This window comes from Ranitomeya variabilis, chromosome 2 (genome assembly GCF_051348905.1).
Source record: "Ranitomeya variabilis isolate aRanVar5 chromosome 2, aRanVar5.hap1, whole genome shotgun sequence".
Taxonomy (NCBI): domain Eukaryota; kingdom Metazoa; phylum Chordata; class Amphibia; order Anura; family Dendrobatidae; genus Ranitomeya; species Ranitomeya variabilis.
Genome location: NC_135233.1, coordinates 547,698,669 through 547,718,227, shown reverse-complemented (window position 1 = coordinate 547,718,227; position 19,559 = coordinate 547,698,669). Strand labels below are relative to the sequence as shown.

Genomic DNA, 19,559 nt, shown 5'->3' with positions numbered 1-19,559 from the left:
GAGTAGTGATGAGCGAGTGTACTCTGTACTCGAAATTTCCTGAGCACGCTCGGGTGTCCTCCAAGTATTTGTTAGTGTTCGGGGATTAAGTTTTCATCGCGACAGCTGAATGATTTACAGCTATTAGCCTGCTTGATTACATGTGGGGTTTCCCTAGCAACCAGGCAACCCCCACATGTACTCAGCCTGGCTAGTAGCTGTAAATCATTCAGCTGCCTTGATGAAAACTTCTGATTTTGGCCACACAAAACAGAAGATGTCTGAGACACATTATTTGACTGAATTTTTAATTTGTAAATTTTTATTTATCAAATGCAAGTCAACATTTTAAGATGTGAAAATGAAACACAAAATAGTTTTGAAAGTATAACTTTTTATATGCAAGATAAAAATCTTTATTTAAAACCAACAACCTCAGAAAGATGCTGTGTGGGTTCAGGTGTACACTTTCTTAGCAATATGGTTCATTAATATGCATCAAAAGGGTCCTTGCAGTATCCAAAATCTGTGTTTGTAATGCTTCCCACTATAGATTTGTCCACTTCACATGTAAGTCCACTTTCACATGGGCAGTAATAGTACACCCCATAAAGATGCTAGAGAAAAAGATGATATGGTTATCAAAACAACTTATTATTGTTAATTCTATCTCCAGATGAATCTTAAAGGGAACGGATTTTCATCAACCATTTTAATCAGTATAACAGTGCCAACCTGACACTGTGTGTAGGTTACTCAGAACAATCCTGCTGATAGGGTCTCAGTAAACCATCACTAAAGCATTTCTTTTTATTGCACCGATAGAGTGGTGCTTTAAATGTATGTCACCTTCCCCTTGGCTGATACTTATCTTCTCGAATTTTCAGCTATTTTTGCATCCGTTTCCATCAGTCTATGGTGAAAGGTGACCTGCTTGCAGCTCCATTGTTTCATGGAGTGGCCGAGGTCACTTTACAATACAAGTCTGAGAGCCTCATACTGGCTCTCACAGACTTGCATTGCGCTTTTCTTAAGTAGCCCATGACTTCCAGCCAATCAAATGCTGCCATCACAATATGGTGCAGGGAGACCGGAGCGAAAAAACTGTGAATACACCAGAGGTTAAGTATATGAATGTGGGCATGGGACTTACATTTAAAATGCCACTCGAGAGCTCAAAAAAAAAACATCTGGAGTGGTGCTTTATTATTGTCATTAGTAGGTTCACTGTGAGGGCTCACTCACACTGGCGTAGATCTCGGATTAATATCATTTAATAAAAAATCGGATTGCTCTCAGACCAATGTTACTCACCGAGGCAGTGCAGATCTGCATATTCTTTCTCAGCTGTATTTTGCATGAGAAAAAAATTGCTTAAATTTTACTTTGAAATCTGATGGGTGTGATGAAAAAAATCAGATGCCATACCATCCATATGTCAACTGATTTTTATGGATACATTGCAATTCTGTAACATGGGAAACTGTAAATGGTCCTCTGAACGAATAAAGGGAAGGTGCCACCAGTTTTCTTGTAGTTTGTTTTTTTGTGAAATTAAGCTTAAAATAATAATTAAAATGTATTAATGCAATGTTTGCAAACATTTCATTATGAAAAATATTATCGTATTTTCCGGCATATAAGATGACTGGGTGTATAAGATGACCCACCAACTTTTCTAGTTAAAATATAAAATCTTCTTAAAAGTCGGGGGTCTTCTTATACACCGTGTGTCAGCTTATAGGGCGGGTGACCAATGTGCATATGGTGGGGTGGAGTGGTCCCAATGACGAAGAGAGGGGCATCACACAGGGAGGAAGTAAGTGGAGTATCCCCCTATTACCTCATTGTGGCAGCAATGCTCTCTGTGCTGGGGGACGACAGTGGCGTTGGGAGACGAGATCTGAATCTGAGCATGCGCCAACCTCAGCGGCCATTTTTCAGGAGGCCACCGCATCGCAGCAATGGAGCTGCCGAGGCCTCCGGGCTTTGAGGAAATGCCGGGGGAGCCCCAACGCTGCGTAAAGATATGCCACCCCCAGCACAGAGCCCCCACGCTGTACAAAGAGGAGCCACTGACACCCCCAGCACGGAGACACCGTGCTGCACAAAGAGGAGCTGCCGCTGACACCGCCCCCCAGCACAGAGAGCATCGCTGCCACAATGAGGTAATAGGAGGATACTCCACTTACTCCTTCCCTGTTAGATGCCCCCTCTCTTCGTCACCGGGACCACTCCCCCCTACCCACCATATGCACATTGGTCCGCACCCGCCCTATAAGACGACACCCAGCGTATAAGACGACCCCCGACTTTTAAGAAGATTTTCAGGGGTTAAAAGGTCGTCTTACATGTCGGTATATATTTTCTTACAAATATATATATTGGCCAATGCTAGGTAAATGTTTCCCACATGTCAAAGAATTTGGTGCACCTCCACTAATTTCATACAAAAGAGTTAAAAATATCAGGGATAAATTAATCTGTGCAGATGTTGGTACACTCAAAACTTCTGTACAGACTTCTTTGACAGGTGTATTCAAAACAGGCTGTTTTCCATGTCTAAGCTGTATTAACTGTTCATATATGATTAAGGGTGATAATTTTAAGCACCCAATTACACAAGAGGTTTATCTTTCCAAATATTTTCTTACTTGTACATCTGATTATATTATCTGTGTATTGATATGTCCCTGTAAACTTTTATATGTAGGAGAGATGACTTGTGGTTTGAAAACCAGATTAAACCAACATCGTTATACGATACAGAAAAAACGATTAGACTTACAGTATATACTCATGGGAATTGTGAAATATATCTTTTATTTAATGGAATCAATATTATCAAACAAATTTATTAAAATATACATAGATATTAAAACCGCAGGGTAAAAAAATCAAATCCTAGCCTAGTCCCAATACAAATGCAAAAAAAATGCTTGCAAGTTATTGCTGCAATTTGATAATGCACGTGTAATATATAAAAAAATATAAAAGATAAATTGTTATGAAAAAAATGTGAATCAATATTATATTAAAGTGGCCAAGTGCATCAAGATTATAAATTTATAAATGAATCACTCAGTAAACCAGCTCCAAACAGACCTATAAGGAGCATATTAAAGTGCAAACAGTGCCTCACACTCAGGTGTTGGTTGCTCAATCAGCTTAAGCTAAGAGCAGTATAAGACCCAACCTGATACCATAATGTGCAAAAAAGTGCGTGAAAAAAATATATGCAGCAATATCACATGCATAAATACCTGGGTGGACAATAGGCTCTTCCTGCACACCCTACGTACGTTTCGGAAAATTCCTCTCCTTCGTCAGGGGACGATTCACATTTTTTTCGTAACAATTTATCTTTTATATTTTTTTATATATTACACGTGCATTATCAAATTGCAGCAATAACTTGCAAGCATTTTTTTCGCATTTGTATTGGGACTAGGCTAGGATTTGATTTTTTTACCCTGCGGTTTTAATATCTATGTATATTTTAATAAATTTGTTTGATAATATTGATTCCATTAAATAAAAGATATATTTCACAATTCCCATGGGTGTATAGTTGTCTCTATCTTGTATCTACACTGTATTGCATTGTTTTTCATCTATTGTTGGCAGTGGTTTTCACTGTAATCCTGCACAGTGCACCTGGTGGTCACTTCTTGGTATTATAAGGATTTCCTCTATGTTATGGTATGTGGTAATAAGGAGATAAAAAGGGTCACCAGAGTCTACACTGTGTTATCAGTTATTACAGTATATACTGAAGTATAAGCCAAGAATTTCAGCACATTTTTTTAGGCTTAAATTGCCCCTCTCGGCTTATACTCGAGTCATTCCCCGGGGTCGGCAGCTGTTTAATAATACCTGCTCCTGGCGCGGTCCCTACATGTCCCTGCTTCTCTGGGCACTGACAGCTTCTTCCTGTATTGAGCGGTCACATATGGTACTGCTCATTACAGTAATGAATATGGACCCGACTCCACTCCCATAGGGGTGGAGCCGCATAGTCATTACTGTAATGAGCGGTACCATGTGACCGCTCAATACAGGAAGAAGCTGTCAGCGCTCGGAGAACCAGGGACGTGCAGGGACCGTGCTTGGAGCAGGTGAGTATGACGGGGGGGCAGTGCTTGATATTCACCTGTTCCCCGTTCCACCGTCGGCGCCGATGTGTCTTCTGCATCCTCTGCAGTGACGCTCAGGTCAGGGGGTGCGATGACATGATTAGTGTGTGTGCTGCCCTCTGCCTGAACAGTCATTGCAGAGGACGCAGAAGACACAGCGGCGCCGGCGGTGGAACGCGGACAGGTGAATATAGCAAGTGCTGGGGGCCTGAGCGGCGAGAGGTGAGTATGTGATTTTTTTTTTTAATCGCAGCAACAGCATATGGGGCATAATAGTCTATGGAGCATCTTATGGGGCCATAATCAGCATTTGTGCAGCATTGTGTGGGGCAAATATCTCTATGGAGCATCTTATGGGGCCATAATCAGCATTTGTGCAGCATTATATGGGGCAAATGTGTCTATGGAGCATCTTATGGGGCCATAATCAGCATTTGTGCAGCATTACATGGGGCGAATATCTCTATGGAGAATCTTATGGGGCCATAATCAGCATTTGTGCAGCATTTTATGGGGCAAATGTATGTATGGAGCATCTTATGGGGCCATAATGAACTGTATGGAGCATTATATGGGGCTCCTGATTCAATATGGATATTCAAAAACACTTAACCTACTGATGTCTCAATTGATTTTACTTTTATTGGTATCTATTTTCATTTTTGACATTTACTGGTAGCTGCTGCATTTTCCACTCTAGGCTTATACTCGAGTCATTAAGTATTCCCAGTTTTTTGTGGCAAAATTAGGGGTCTCGTCTTATACTCGGGTCGGCTTATACTCGAGTATATACGGTACCTGTACTGAAGCACTTTACTGAACTGAAATATTTGTAAAGAGATTTGAGGCTTAGGATTATTGACCATGTTCCTCCATTGAGGAGGGGTGGAGATAGGGTCAAACTGCTGAAAATTTGTGAATTAGAGTGGATCAGAAAATTATGGTTTAAATGTTGATTTTAAACTTCGTGTGACATAGATGTGGCTTGCTTTTTATGACCATTATTGTTATTTTTATTCTAAGTGGTGTTGTTCTGGTAACCAATTACCGTATTTCGCGGACTATAAGACGCACCGGACCATAAGGCGCACCCCAAATTTGGGGTGAAAATTGCAGAAAAAAAGATTTTTTATAAGATGGGGGTCCGTCTTATTGTCCGAATTTACAGTATCTTACCTGAGGGCTGGTGGTGGCAGAGCAGGGTCACAGGAGGCATGGTGGCGGCAGAGGTGGGGTGATGCGGTACGGCGTGCACCTGAGCAGGGTCCCTTCCTGCTTAGGTGGGCGACGCCACGGCCTGGTGTCCATGGGAGGGTGGCAGCAGTGGTTACCGACAGAGGTGCTGGGATGAGGAAGCACAGTGAGAGGTATGGCGTGAGAGGGGTCCCTTTCCCCGGTGAGGTGATGGAAGGATCTCGTGGGCACATGGACTGGAGATGATGGAGGTAGTGGTGTACATTGTGAAGCGAGTATTCCACAGGAGCTCATATGTCTGAGTCCTTGCCGCTTCCCGGCGCTCCTCAGCGCAATAATTATTTCAGAAGCCGGTAATAAGTGAGGAGCTCCGCTACCGAGACACAGCCGCCATGACCGTACACTGCAGGAAAAGCGCCTCTATACTGCTGCGAGCCCTGCTGGAGGCGGAGAGCCGGCCGTGCCATGCGGTGCTGAGGAGCGCCGGGAAGTGGCAAGGACTCAGACATCTGAGCGCCTGTGGAATACTCGCTTCACAATGTACACCACTACCTCCATCATCTCCAGTCCATGTGCCCACGAGATCCTTCCTGAACCTTGCTGCACCCCTGGGAAGCAAAAGGATGGAGTATACAGAGTCCAAAGTCCCGGTGAGGTGATGCAGCTGCAGCAGCCCGGTAATGCAGCAGAGCCGGGTGAATCCTGTTGATATCGGTGGGCGCGGCCATCTTCCTGAGGCCGCGCATTCGCAGATGGAGCTCTGCTGCCCGGGGCTTCAGGAAAATGGCCGCCGCGATCCCCATCTGCGCACGCGCGGCATCCCGCGGCCATTTTCCTGAAGCCCCGGGCAGCAGAGCTCCATCTGCGAACGCGCGGCCTCAGGAAGATGGCCGCGCCCACCGATAACATCAGGATCACCCGGCTCTGCTGCCTTACCGGGCTGCTGCATCACCTCACCGGGAAAAGGGACCCTGCTCACTGCGCCTCCTCATCTCCGTACCTCTGCTGCCACACCTCTGCCGCCGCACCTCTGCCACCGCACCTCTGCCGCCACGGTAAGCCTGCATTGCGACTATTAGACGCACCCCCCATTTTCCCCCCTTTTTTGGGGGGGAAAAAGTGCGTCTTGTAGTCCGAAAAATACGGTATTCTTTTTTCTCCTTTTTTTTATAGATCAAGTTGTGCCAGAAGTCATCATATGAACATGACTCATCCCATTTATTTATATAAATTGATGATTAAAGTTAATAGATATATTAATCTTTGGACGTTCTAATGGATTGTGGATGCTGAGGAATATAATTTATTTTATTTTTTTAAATTTTTTATTTGTTATTATTTTTTTTATTTATTATTCATTATTTTTTAATGTTTTGATTTATTTTGTTTTCAGGGGATTTCAGTGTTGGGAATTCTGGTTATATGTATATTAACTAGCTATGGACATTTGGATGATGTTTGGGGGTTTGCTCCGTGCAGGGGTCTTTTTATCCATCTGTCTCCTTTGGTCCGACGGGTTGCCAACCCAGCACATGGGGGGATGTTCCTACACCAATGTTCTTCTAGTATTTTCTTACCAGTTTGTAAACTCCACACTGCCTCTTTTAAATATACTTTCTTTTACTTTATCTATTTTTTTTCTTTATTAAGAAGTATTATAGGAAGTATTATCCTCTCTGAATAGAAATGGCGTTTTGTGCAACGATTTGGCCATTGAGCATGCGTTCAGATTGCTATAATTCCGGTTTTGCAGCCGGGATATGACGCATGCGCATAGCATCCTTCTACCTTTACAAAGATGGCGTTTCATGTAGTTCCAGTTTCATTTCTAATGACTTTTCCTTCTGACATGCACGTTATCATCTGTAGGACGCCGATTCTCTGCACATTGTGTTATGATGGGGTGAGTCAGGTTTATGACTAATTATGCACAGCTGATTGTAATGATCAATTATATCTTTATATGGATTTTTATCCTTTAACGTACACTTTTGCACTTTATCACTTTGTATTTATATACTTTGATGTATTGTCATGCACTATATGATTATATTTTGATCACAATTATGTATATTTTGTAAATCGCTGCTAAAAATCTGTTTGTTTGGATGCCATTAATACTCTGCACATGCACTTTTAGAATTGCTTGAGGAAAATCCACACTTGGGGACTGTTCTGTCTCCGACATCTAAGGGTGCTTTCATTCTAGCGTCGTACGACGCAAGTCGCAATGTATATCCTCCATGGTGGTTTCTCAATGCATGCTCCCTGCTAAGGTTTTTATCGCTGGCAGTGAGCTGCTAATTACTGTTTTTGTGGATAGTGGTTCAGCCACAAATCTCATTGATGAGGAGTTTGTGCGCATAGCAGGTTTTAGGATTGAAAAACTGTCTCATCCTATCCCCGTGGTCACCATCAATGCTGCTCCTCTCTCTCAGGGGGAGATTACTGAATTTGTGGCTGAGGTGAAACTCCACATTGGGGTTCTACATTCCGAGCGGGTTACATGTAAGGTGCTCAGGAATCTTCCTGCTCAGGTGGTTTTGGGTTTTCCTTGGTTGTCTATGCACAACCCGGTAATTGACTGGAAAACTCAGGACATAATTCAGTGGAGCGAGTTCTGCCAGGAGAATTGCCTGGCCACATGTGTGGCTGCGGTGACTTCAAGCATTCCGGAGTCACTTCTGGATTTTGTGGATGTGTTCTCTGAGAAGGGTTGTTCAGAGTGGCCGCCACATCGCCCCTATGACTGTTCTATCAGGTTTAAACCAGGGGCCAAATTGCCTAAAGCAAGGATGTTTAACATCTCCGGTCCGGAGAGACAAGCGTTAAAAGATTACATTGCTGAAAGCTTGAGCAAAGGGCACATCAGGCCGTCATCCTCGCCGGTGACAGCAGGGTTCTTCTTCGTGAAGAAGAAAGATGGCGGATTACGCCCATGTTTGGATTTCAGGAAGTTGAACCAGATTACGGTTCGTGATCCATACCCTATGCCACTGATACCAGATTTGTTCAACCAGGTGGCAGGTGCTAAGTGGTTTACCAAGCTTGACCTCAGGGGGGCGTACAACCTCATAAGAGTCCGTCAAGGTGATGAGTGGAAGACGGCTTTTAATACCCCTGAGGGTCATTTTGAAAATTTGGTGATGCCATTTGGGTTGACTAATGCACCTGCAGTGTTCCAACATTTCATCAATGATGTGTTCTCGCATGTTTTGGGGAAATTCGTTATCGTGTACCTAGATGACATTCTCATATATTCTTGCGACCGTGATGCTCATTTAGATCATGTCAGGCAGGTGTTACAGCTTCTCAGAGAGAATAAGCTGCATGCTAAACTTGAGAAATGTGTTTTCTGTTCAAGAGTTGCCTTTCTTGGGTTATATTGTGTCTGCTTCTGGTTTTAAAATGGACGCCGCTAAGGTGCAAACGGTGCTGCATTGGGAACGTCCTGATAACCTGAAAGCACTTCAGCGGTTCCTTGTTTTTTCTTTCTACTATAGGAAATTTATCAAGGATTTTTCCATCATTGCTAAACCGCTAACTGACATGACTAAAAAGGGTACCAATTTCTCCGTTTGGCCTGAGGCTGCGGTGCGCGCATTTGAATTTCTTAAGAACAGTTTTGTTTCAGCCCCCATTCTTGTGCAGCCAGACATATCAAAACCTTTTGTTGTGGAAGTCGATGCGTCTGAGGTTGGTGTGGGGGCGGTACTATCTCAAGGCAAATCTTTGAGTGGTTTGCGCCCGTGCGCCTATTTCTCCAAGAAACTGTCGTCCGCCGAACGTAACTACGATATCGGCAACAGGGAGTTGTTGGCAATTAAGTTGGCCTTTGAGGAATGGCGACACTTCTTGGAGGGGTCGGTACATCAGGTAACTGTTATTACTGATCATAAGAATCTGCTGTATTTGGAGTCAGCCAAGTGTCTGTCCCCCAGGCAGGCTCGCTGGGCATTGTTTTTCACGCGGTTCAATTTTGTTGTCACTTACAGACCGCGGTCTAAAAACACTAAGGCGGATGCTCTCTCCAGGTGTTTTCCGGGGGGAGAACCTCGGGAGGATCCAGTACCCATCCTCCAAAAGGGTGTTGTGGTTTCGGCTCTCACTACCGAGGTTGAGGCTGAGATTGCCGAGGCTCAGGAGGAGGTACCATCTGAGCTTCCCATCAAAAAATCTTTTGTTCCGCTTCATCTCCGCTTAAAGGTTTTGGCGGAGCATCATGATCCTGTCCTGGCTGGCCACCCAGGGGTTAGAGGTACCTTGGAGTTGGTGTCACATCGGTTTTGGTGGCCCAAGGTTCAACAGGACGTGGTCTCATACGTGTCAGCTTGTACCACGTGCGCTAGGGCTAAGACGCCCCGCTCCCGTCCTGTTGGCACACTACTTCCTCTTGAGGTACCTAGTAAGCCATGGACGGAAATCTCCATGGATTTCATCACTGATTTGCCCTCATCAGCTGGGAACACGGTCATCTTGGTGATTGTTGATCGGTTTTCTAAAATGTCGCACTTTGTGTCTTTGCCTTCGTTGCCTAACGCTAAGACTCTGGCTCAGGTATTTGTGCAGGAGGTGGTCAGACTTCATGGGGTTCCGTCTGACATCGTGTCTGATAGGGGGTCTCAGTTTGTGGCAAAATTGTGGAAAGCATTTTGCTCACGGCTGGGGATCAAGTTGTCTCATTCTTCGGCGTTTCATCCTCAGTCAAATGGTCAGACTGAGCGTATGAACCAAAATTTGGAACAGGACCTACGCTGCTTTGTCTCTGATAACCAGGAGGAATGGTCTACCTTTCTTCCTTTGGCTGAGTTTGCCATCAATAATCACCACCAGGAGTCATCTGGGGAGTCTCCGTTTTTTTGTGTTTACGGGCTGCATCCTCAATTTTGTACTTTGAGTCAGAGGGGCTCTTCCGGCGTTCCGGAGGAGGACCAGTTAGGAGCACAATTGTCATCAGTCTGGAGGAGAGTTAAACAGCGCCTGTTGAGTGTGGGTGCTAGGTACAAACGTGTGGCTGACAGTAGGCGTGTGCCAGGTCCGGACCTGAGTGTAGATGACTGGGTGTGGTTATCCACAAAAAACATAAGACTCAGAATACCGTCCTTTAAATTGGGTCCACGGTTTATTGGTCCATTTAGGGTCACCGCCGTCATTAACCCAGTAGCGTACCGATTGGAGCTCCCTACGGTGTATAAGATACACAACGTGTTCCACAGGTCTCTTCTAAAGAAGGTGGTGGGTTCTGTGGATGCGGCACCTATGCCACCTCCAGTCTTGGTGGATGGTAATTTGGAGTTTGAAGTCTCCAAGGTGGTTGACTTTCGTGTAGTGCGCCGCACTTTACAGTACTTGGTACACTGGCGTGGTTATGGGCCTGAGGAGAGGTCCGGGGTTAATTTACCTGATCCTCGGATTGGAAGCTGGGCCATGCCCATTGCCTTTAAATAGCTCTCCTGATCATTGGGCGTCGCCGATTATAGCTTCTGTCTTGTGCGTTGTTATCTCGGTCTGGAGTGGAGAGCTGGTTGCTGGAGATTCGTCGCTGGTGGTGTATTTTCCTTTGTCTTATTTACTCCTTCCTATATTTGTATTTATTTTGCCCTGCACATTTATAGTGTATTCCTGAGTGACTGCGGCTTGGTGTATATTTTCCTTTATCCTTGTCTGTGCTAACTGTGGATATTGGTGTACTACCTCTTTACTGGGTGGTGGGCGGAGGTTTCAGCCTAGGGTTGAAACAGGAGACAGGGTGAGGTTCGAGGCCTGGACATGCATACCATCAGTGTACACTCCAGGTAGAGGGTCAGTCAGGATTTCCCTAGTCTGAGGGAAATTGCAGGGGCCCGGGTTATTAGCTCTCGCCCACCTAGTCTCCCCGTGACACATCAATGCCCAACAGAAGATTTCTCGTTTTCATCAGAGATTCCCTGAGAAACCAGGTCCAGGATCGTCCTGAGGCCGCTTCTAAGGAGGGAGTAATGTCAGGATTCTGAACATTTTTATTACCTTTTGTGCATTACTGCCCTTTTCCAAAATGGCGTCTTTGTTCTCATATGCACTGTGTCTTCCTGCTATAAAACTCCACCCCAGCCTTCAGTCTGTTCTAGAGTATTCTGCCTTGCATCCAGCTCCTGACCTCTGGTGACTCCCTGGCTATATACCTGCTCCTGTGAACCTGTGTTGTGATCCTGCTACTCTGTTTTGAGTTCCTGCTGCATACACCAGTTTCCAGTAATCCTCCTTCATCTGCTGCTCGTGTTTACTTCCATCTGCATTTGCTGGACATGTAAGCTGTTGCTGCTCTGCTTAAACCTGAGATTATCACCCAGGCCTTCCTGGTTGAGATAAGACATTGCTTAAACTGCCTTATAAGCATATCTAGCTGTGTTTGGACTAAAACAAGGACTTATTCGTGTCAAGTATCCTCAAGAATAACTGTGCTTCATAGACTTTCTGCGTGATTGCACTTTCCTCTGAAGTTCCCTATAGACTGCTAAGCTGCGTTTAATATTTACACCAAGTGTTGTGGACTTGATTTTCTCTCTGCACCTGTTTGAATCACCGTGTGATAATATAGACTTTACCACTTATAAAACTGTGTCCTGTAGTTGTCTTGTTCCACGCAAAGAGTCTCCTGAGTTATCCCCTATAATTATTACAGTCGTATATCAGCCAGCCACGTTCTGCCACTTACATTGTGTTATGTTATACACTGGGCCTGAGTTTTGGTGCAGTCTCCCCCAAAAAAAGGGAGGTTCAAATTGTCACAAAGTGGATATACGTCAGTTCTGTTAGTTTGTCGTATTTCAGCCAGCCACGTTCTGCCACTTACATTGTGTTGTGTTATACACTGGGCCTGAGTTTTGGTGCAGTCTCCCCCCCCAAAAAAAGGGAGATTCAAATTTTCACAAAGTAGATATACATCAGTTCTGTTAGTTTGTCATATATCAGCCAGCCACGTTCTGCCACTTACATTGTGTTGTGTTATACACTGGGCCTGAGTTTTGGTGCAGTCTCCCCCAAAAAAAGGGAGATTCAAATTGTCACAAAGTGGATATACGTCAGTTCTGTTAGTTTGTCCTATTTCAGCCAGCCACGTTCTGCCACTTACATTGTGTTGTGTTATATACTGGGCCTGAGTTTTGGTGCAGTCTCCCCCCCCAAAAAAAAGGGAGATTCAAATTTTCACAAAGTAGATATACATCAGTTCTGTTAGTTTGTCGTATATCAGCCAGCCACGTTCTGCCACTTACATTGTGTTGTGTTATACACTGGGCCTGAGTTTTGGTGCTGTCTCCCCCCAAAAAAAGGGAGATTTAAATTCTCAATAAGTTTATATGCACCTTCTACCTTGTCTTACAGTACCATATAACGGTTGTTATTTTGGTTACATTTTCCCAAAAATGAGGAAGTCTGGTGGAAGAGGCCGTGGGCGGTCGTTGCCAGCTGGTACTGATGGTGGTGGTGGTGGTGGTGGAGCATCTGGTGGTAGTGGGAAAAGCAAAATAGCACCTGAGGCTGGAGGGGTTGAGCCAGCTTCATCGTCTGGCTACACAAGGCCTCAAAGGCTCCCTTATCTTGGAGTAGTAAAACCTCTTTAAAGCCGGAGCAGCAGGAAAAAGTTTTGGCTTTCCTTGCTAACTCAGCCTCTAGCTCTTTCGCCTCCTCTTCAGAAAGTTCAAAATATAAAAGCAGCGAGTCGTCAGTGGATGCTCCCGGTCAGGAACCCAAACCAAAAGTGAAGGAAGCGTCAGGCGACACTACAGGTTACTCCATGGAGCTCTTTACACATACCATGCCTGGGTTAGAAAGGGAAATTGTTAACTGCCCATTACAAGATGAATCGGACATGGAGTGCACTGATGCACAGCCACAGCTAGATTATTATTCTGTTCCATTGACTCAGATCACTACATTGCCCTCGCAGTGTACTCAGCCAGAATCTGACCCTGATGAGACTATGGTGCCCCGTCCCGAACGCTATAGCACCTTACACGGTGACACAGAGGAAGGTGCACATGACATTGAAGAGGAGGTGATAGATGACCCAGTTGTTGACCCAGATTGGCAGCCATTGGGGGAAGAGGGTGCCGCTGCCAGTAGCTCAGAAGTGGAGGAGGATGATCTGCAGCAGCCATCTACATCACAACAGCTGTCATCTGGCAGGCCCCTATCAAGCCAAAAACATGTGTCAAAAACAAAAACAGTTTTAGGACAGTGTGGCCCTCTGATGAAAGTAGCACAGCGTGCCATGCCTGAAAAGGTATTCCATAGTATGAAGAGTGTAGTGTGGCAATTTTTTAACCAAGATCTGAATGATCAGTCAAAAGTTAACTGTAAGAAATGCTCAAAGACCTTTAGCAGAGGGAAGAATCTTCAAAATTTAAATACAATGTGCATGCCTAGTCATTTAACCAGCATGCAATTGAAGCCTGGACTAACTACCAAACTTGGCGTACCGTTGTTGCACCTACTCAGAATGAAGGTAGTCAGCAACGCTACATTGCTTCCCTCACTGTAAGCCCACCGGTTAGGACACCACTAGTGTTGAGCATTCCGATACCGCAAGTATCGGGTATCGGCCGATATTTGCGGTATCGGAATTCCGATACCGAGATCTGATACTTTTGTGATATCGGGAATCGGTATCGGGATCGATATTAATGTGTAAAATAAAGAATAAAAATAAAAAATATTGATATACTCACCTCTCCGACGCAGCCTGGACCTTACCGATGTAACCGGCAGCTTCCGTTCCTAAGAATGAGCGCTTGAAAGACCTCAGATGACGTCGTGGCTTGTGATTGGTCGCATGAGCGGTCACGTGACCGCTCACGCGACCAATCACAAGCCGCGACGTCATCTGAGGTCTTTCAAGCGCCTCATTCTTAGGAACGGAAGCTGCCGGTTACATCGGTAAGGTCCAGGCTGCGTCGGAGAGGTGAGTATATCAATATTTTTTATTTTTATTCTTTATTTTACACATTAATATCGATCCCAGGGCCTGAAGGAGAGTTTCCTCTCCTTCAGACCCTGGGAACCATACAGGATACCTTCCGATACTTGACTTGTATTGGAATCGGGTATCGGTATCGGCGATATCCGATACTTTTTGGGTATCGGCCGATACTATCCGATACCAATACTTTCAAGTATCGGACGGTATCGCTCAACACTAGACACCACCAGCAACAAATGTGGAGGTATCGTCGCAAGGCCAAAGCAGTCAGGTAATCACAAGGTTTTTCGCAGGAAACACTGTATGTGGGCCAACATCAAGAATACCATCACCAACCCTCTCTCAATCCGCCATGTCCACCACCACCACCGCTAGTTCCACCATATGCAGCTCTCCAGTCCAGCTCACCCTACAAGAGACTCTCGTTAGGAAAAGAAAGTACTCACCCTCTCATCCGTGTACACAGGGTTTGAACGCCCACATTGCTAGACTAATCTCGTTAGAGATGATGCCCTACCGGTTGGTTGAAAGTGAAGCTTTCAAAGACCTGATGGCCTACGCAGTGCCATGCTATGACGTACCCAGTCGGCACTTCTTTGTTAGAAAAGGCATCCCAGCCCTCCACCAGCATGACAAAGACCGCATTGTCCATGCACTGAGGCAATCAATCAGTGGAAAGGTGCACCTTACAACAGATGCATGGACCAGTAGGCATGGCCAGGGACGTTACGTGTCCATCACGGCGCACTGAGTTAATGTGGTGGATGCAGGGTCCACAAGGGACAGCCATAGTAGGACACTTCTGCCTAGTCCACGGTCTAGGAAACAGTTGGCTGTAGGCATTCGCCACCCCTCCTCCTCCTCCTCCTCCAGAAGCGAAAGCTCATCCACAGAGCGCAGTCACATGACCACTTCATCTGCAGCTGCCAGTGTTGCACACTAGGTGTCCCATTATCGAACAGCTAGTGGTAAGCGTCAGCAGGCTATGTTACAAATGAAGTGTTTGGGCAGCAACAGACACACCGCGGAAGTACTGGCCGAGTACTTGCAGCAAGAAACTCAGTCATGGCTGGGCAGTGTACATCTTGAGGTAGGCAAGGTAGTCAGTGATAACAGAAGGAATTTTATGGCTGCCATAGCCCTTTCAGAACTGAAACACATACCTTGCCTGGCTCACACCTTGAACCTGGTGGTGCAGTGCTTCCTGAAAAATTATCTGGGTTTACCAGCCCTGCTACTGAAGGTGCGAAGACTTTGCTCGCACATCCGCCGGTCGCCCGTACACTCCAGCCGTATGCTGAACCACCATTGATCGCTGAATCTTCCCCAGCACCGCCTAATAATCGACGTTGCAACAAGGTGGAACTCCACACTGCACATGCTTCAGAGGCTGTGCGAACAGAGGCGTGCTGTAATTTATTTGTGGGAGGATACACATACACGGGCAGGCAGTTGGATGGCAGACATGGAGTTGTCTGGTGTGCAGTGGTCGAAGCTACAAGACCTCTGTCAAGTCCTTCAGTGTTTTGAGGAATGCACATGGCTGGTAAGTGCATTGAAAAGGTCAGGTACAGGGTTTTTGCGGGACACAAGTAATGTTGATTTGCAAGAAAGTGCTCCTCAACCCAGCACAAGCAGTGAATTGACACCTGAAACATTGGCCCACATGGCTGAGTATGCCTTGCGTATCCTAAAAAGGGACCCCCCGCATTATCAAAATGATGACCGATGACGATTACTGGTTGGCCTGCCTCCTGGATCCACGATATAAAGGAAAATTACAAATTATCATGCCACATGAGAACCTTGAGCAAATATTGGCTACCAAACAAGCAACTCTTGAAGACCGTTTGGTTCAGGCATTCCCAGCACACAGCGGCGGTGATGGTTCTCACACGAGCCGTAGGGGGCAACATGGCAGAGGTGTTAGAGGTGCACAAATCCAAGGTGGCGTTGGACAGAGGGGTTTTATGACCAGGTTGTGGAGTGATTTTGCAATGACCACTGACATGACAGGTACTGGTGCATCGATTCAAAGTGACAGGAGACAGCATTTTTCCAGTATGGTTGCGAACTACTTTTCCTCCCTCATCGATGTCCTCCCTCACAGGTCATTTACCTTTGACTACTGGGCATCTAAAATAGACACCTGGCCTGAATTGGCAGAATATGCATTACAGTAGCTCGCTTGCCCTGCTGCTAGTGTGCTATCCGAAAGAGTCTTCAGTGCTGCTGGTTCAATACTGACCGAAAAAAGGACATGTCTGGCTACCCGAAATGTCGATGATCTAACTTCATTAAAATGAACCAATCATGGATTTCAAATTATTTGGCCCCACCTTCCCCTGCTGACACGTAGCTTGCCTGAAAAATGTCTTGCTTTTGGCCTCCTCCTACTGTCCCTCATAGTACAATGAAGTGTTTCTGACGATGGTGGTGCACAACCAACGTCAGACACACCGTCGTAATTTGAGGGGCCCTGTGCCAGTACCGCCGCCCACGAGAGAGTATTCCCCCCCAGCTCGAACAGTGCTCTACCACTTGCAATACTTACCTATCCCTGCTCCACCACTGTGTAGTCTGTGCTGTTAAATCCTTCAATGGCACTGCCAATACAAATTTGTTGAAATGATAGATGATAGTTAAAATATACAGGGGCCCTGGCCTCCATTTAGACCAGTTAATACTTTGCGCCTACTACCACTGTCTGCTACTCAGCAGAGGAGCCCACCCTTGTACCTAGCTATGCCACCTGTTTATTTATGAACAATTTTTTAGCAGGCATTTAGCCTACTTTATTATTAGGGCCTACTAACTGTGTCTGCCACTCATTACAGTTGTCCTCCGCTGAACAAAGCAATGCCGCCAGATTAGTCCTGTTACCAATTTTGAACTGCATTTAGCCCACTTTATTTTTTGGGCCTACTAACTGTGTCTGACACTCCTTACAGTTGTCCTTCACTGAACAAAGCAATGCCGCCTGTTTAGTCCTGTTACCAATTTTGAACTGCATTTAGCACACTTAATTATTTGGGCTTACTAACTGTGTCTGCCACTCATTACAGTTTTCCTCCTCTGAACAAAGCAATGCCACCTGTATAGTCCTGTTACCAATTTTGAACTGCATTAAGCCTACTTTATTATTTGGGCCTACTAACTGTGTCTGCCACTCATTACAGTTGTCCTCCACTGAACAAAGCAATGCCGCCTGTTTAGCCCTGTTACCAATTTTGAACTGCATTTAGCCTACTTTATTATTTGGGCCTACTAACTGTGTCTGCCACTCATTACAGTTGTCCTCCACTGAACAAAGCAATGCCGCCTGTTTAGTCCTGTTACCAATTTTGAACTGCATTTAGCCTACCTAATTATATGGGCCTACAAACTGTGTCTGCCGCTCATCACAGTTGTCCTCCACTGAACAAAGCAATGCTGCCTGTTTAGACCGGTTACCAATTTTGATCTGCATTTAGCCCACTTTATTATTTGGGCCTACTAACTGTGTCTGCCCCTCATTACAGTTTTCCTCCACTGAACAAAGCAATGCCGCCTGTTTAGTCCTGTTACCACATTTGAACTGCATTTAGCCTACTTTATTATTTGGGCCTACTAACTGTGTCAGCCACTCCTTACAGTTGTCCTCCACTGAACAAAGCAATGCCGCCTGTTTAGCCCTGTTATCAATTTTGAACTGCATTAAGCCTACTTAATTATTTGGGCCTACAAACTGTGTCTGCCACTCATTACAGTTGTCCTCTGCTGAATAAAGCAATGCCACCTGTTTAGACCTGTTCCCAATTTTGATCTGCATTTAGCCCACTTTATTATTTGGGCCTACTAACTGTGTCTGCCACTCATTACAGTTTTCCTCCACTGAACAAAGCAATGCTGCCTGTTTAGTCCTGTTACCACATTTGAACTGCATTTAGCCTACTTTATTATTTGGGCCTATATCTGTGTTTCCTCCTCATCCTGCCCATTGCCCAGCCACTGCTAGATGAGTCTGCTGGTACATTGACCCAGACCACTACATTCCCCTTGCACTCTACACAGCCAGAATCTGACCCTGCTGAAAGTCAGGTTCCCCTTCCCGCATACTATACCATCTTACACGGGGACAAAGAGGAAGGTGCAGATGAAAGTGCAGGTTCCTTCATCAGGTGGTGGGGCATACGCGTTGGTGACGTCACTTGCACAGGGCCCCTCATAGTACGCAAAAGTGTCTCTACCGGTGGGAGGCGCCACCCGCCGTCAAACACACCGCCATACTATGAGGGGCCCTGTGCCAGTGCCAATGCCAACGAGTGGGCCCCCCTGCTTGCTCAGGATCACAGCACTTGCAAAGTTGAAATACTTACCTCTCCCTGCTCCACCGCCGTGACGTATTCCGCGTTTCCTGGGCCCACGAAAATCTTGAGCCAGCCCTACCCCCCACACAACTTTAGCCAAATGACCCCCAGTTTTCAATGCCTAACTATTATTATAAAGTAAATTAAGATTGACAAGCTTCAGTAATAAGAATTGATGTTTTTGGCATTAAAATGGGCACTGTAGGTGTTTTCCTGTCCTCCACTCACTGCTGACTTTGATTCCCCATTGACTTGCATTGGGTTTCGTGTTTCAGTCGGACCCCGACTTTACGCAATAATCGGCCGATTTCACCCGACCCGACTTTTGACAAAGTCGGGTTTCGCGAAACCCGACTCGATCCGAAAAAAGTAAAAGTCGCTCAACTCTAATTGCGACGCATTGCCATATGTCGCATCCATCGTGCGACAGATGCGTCGTGTTTTGGCGGACCGTCGGCATAAAAAAAGTTACATGTAACTTTTTTTGTGCGTCGTGTCCGCCATTTCCGACCGCGCATGCGTGGCTGGAACTCCGCCCCCTCCTCCCCGGACATCACAATGGGGCAGCGGATGCGTTGAAAAACTGCATCCGCTGCCCCCGTTGTGCTTTTTTTTCACAGCATGCATCGGTACGTCGGCACGACGCATTGCGTCCTGCGTCATACGATGCTAGTGTGAAAGTAGCCTTATCTGTTATATCTGATTATTTGTTTACATAATTTTGCAGTTATTTATCAGTATGAGTACAGAGAAACTTGCATATTCATAAACTTTATTTGTCTTTACTGTTTTGGCTCTCTCTAGCCGCCCGAGTTATGTTTGCGGTCCTATTTTCTGTTTCCCATTTCTTATGTCTGAATAGTGCTCCTTGGCTAACAAAATATAGTGAATGATGTTACAAAGCAAGCTTTTGAGACTGCTTACATCCCTTAATCACACTAG

The 19,559-nt window shown here is 45.5% G+C and overlaps 1 protein-coding gene across 1 annotated transcript in view; it reads right to left on the bottom strand.

Moving 5' to 3' along the window:
* Window positions 1-297: 297 nt before the first annotated feature.
* CLPS (colipase) overlaps window positions 298-19,559 on the bottom strand; it is a 32,958-nt gene continuing 13,696 nt past the window's right edge. Inside the window, exon 3 of the mRNA XM_077292744.1 lies at window positions 298-596. Within this exon, the coding sequence (XP_077148859.1) occupies window positions 468-596 (129 nt within the window). The 3' untranslated portion in view covers window positions 298-467. The remainder of the gene's footprint in view (window positions 597-19,559) is intronic.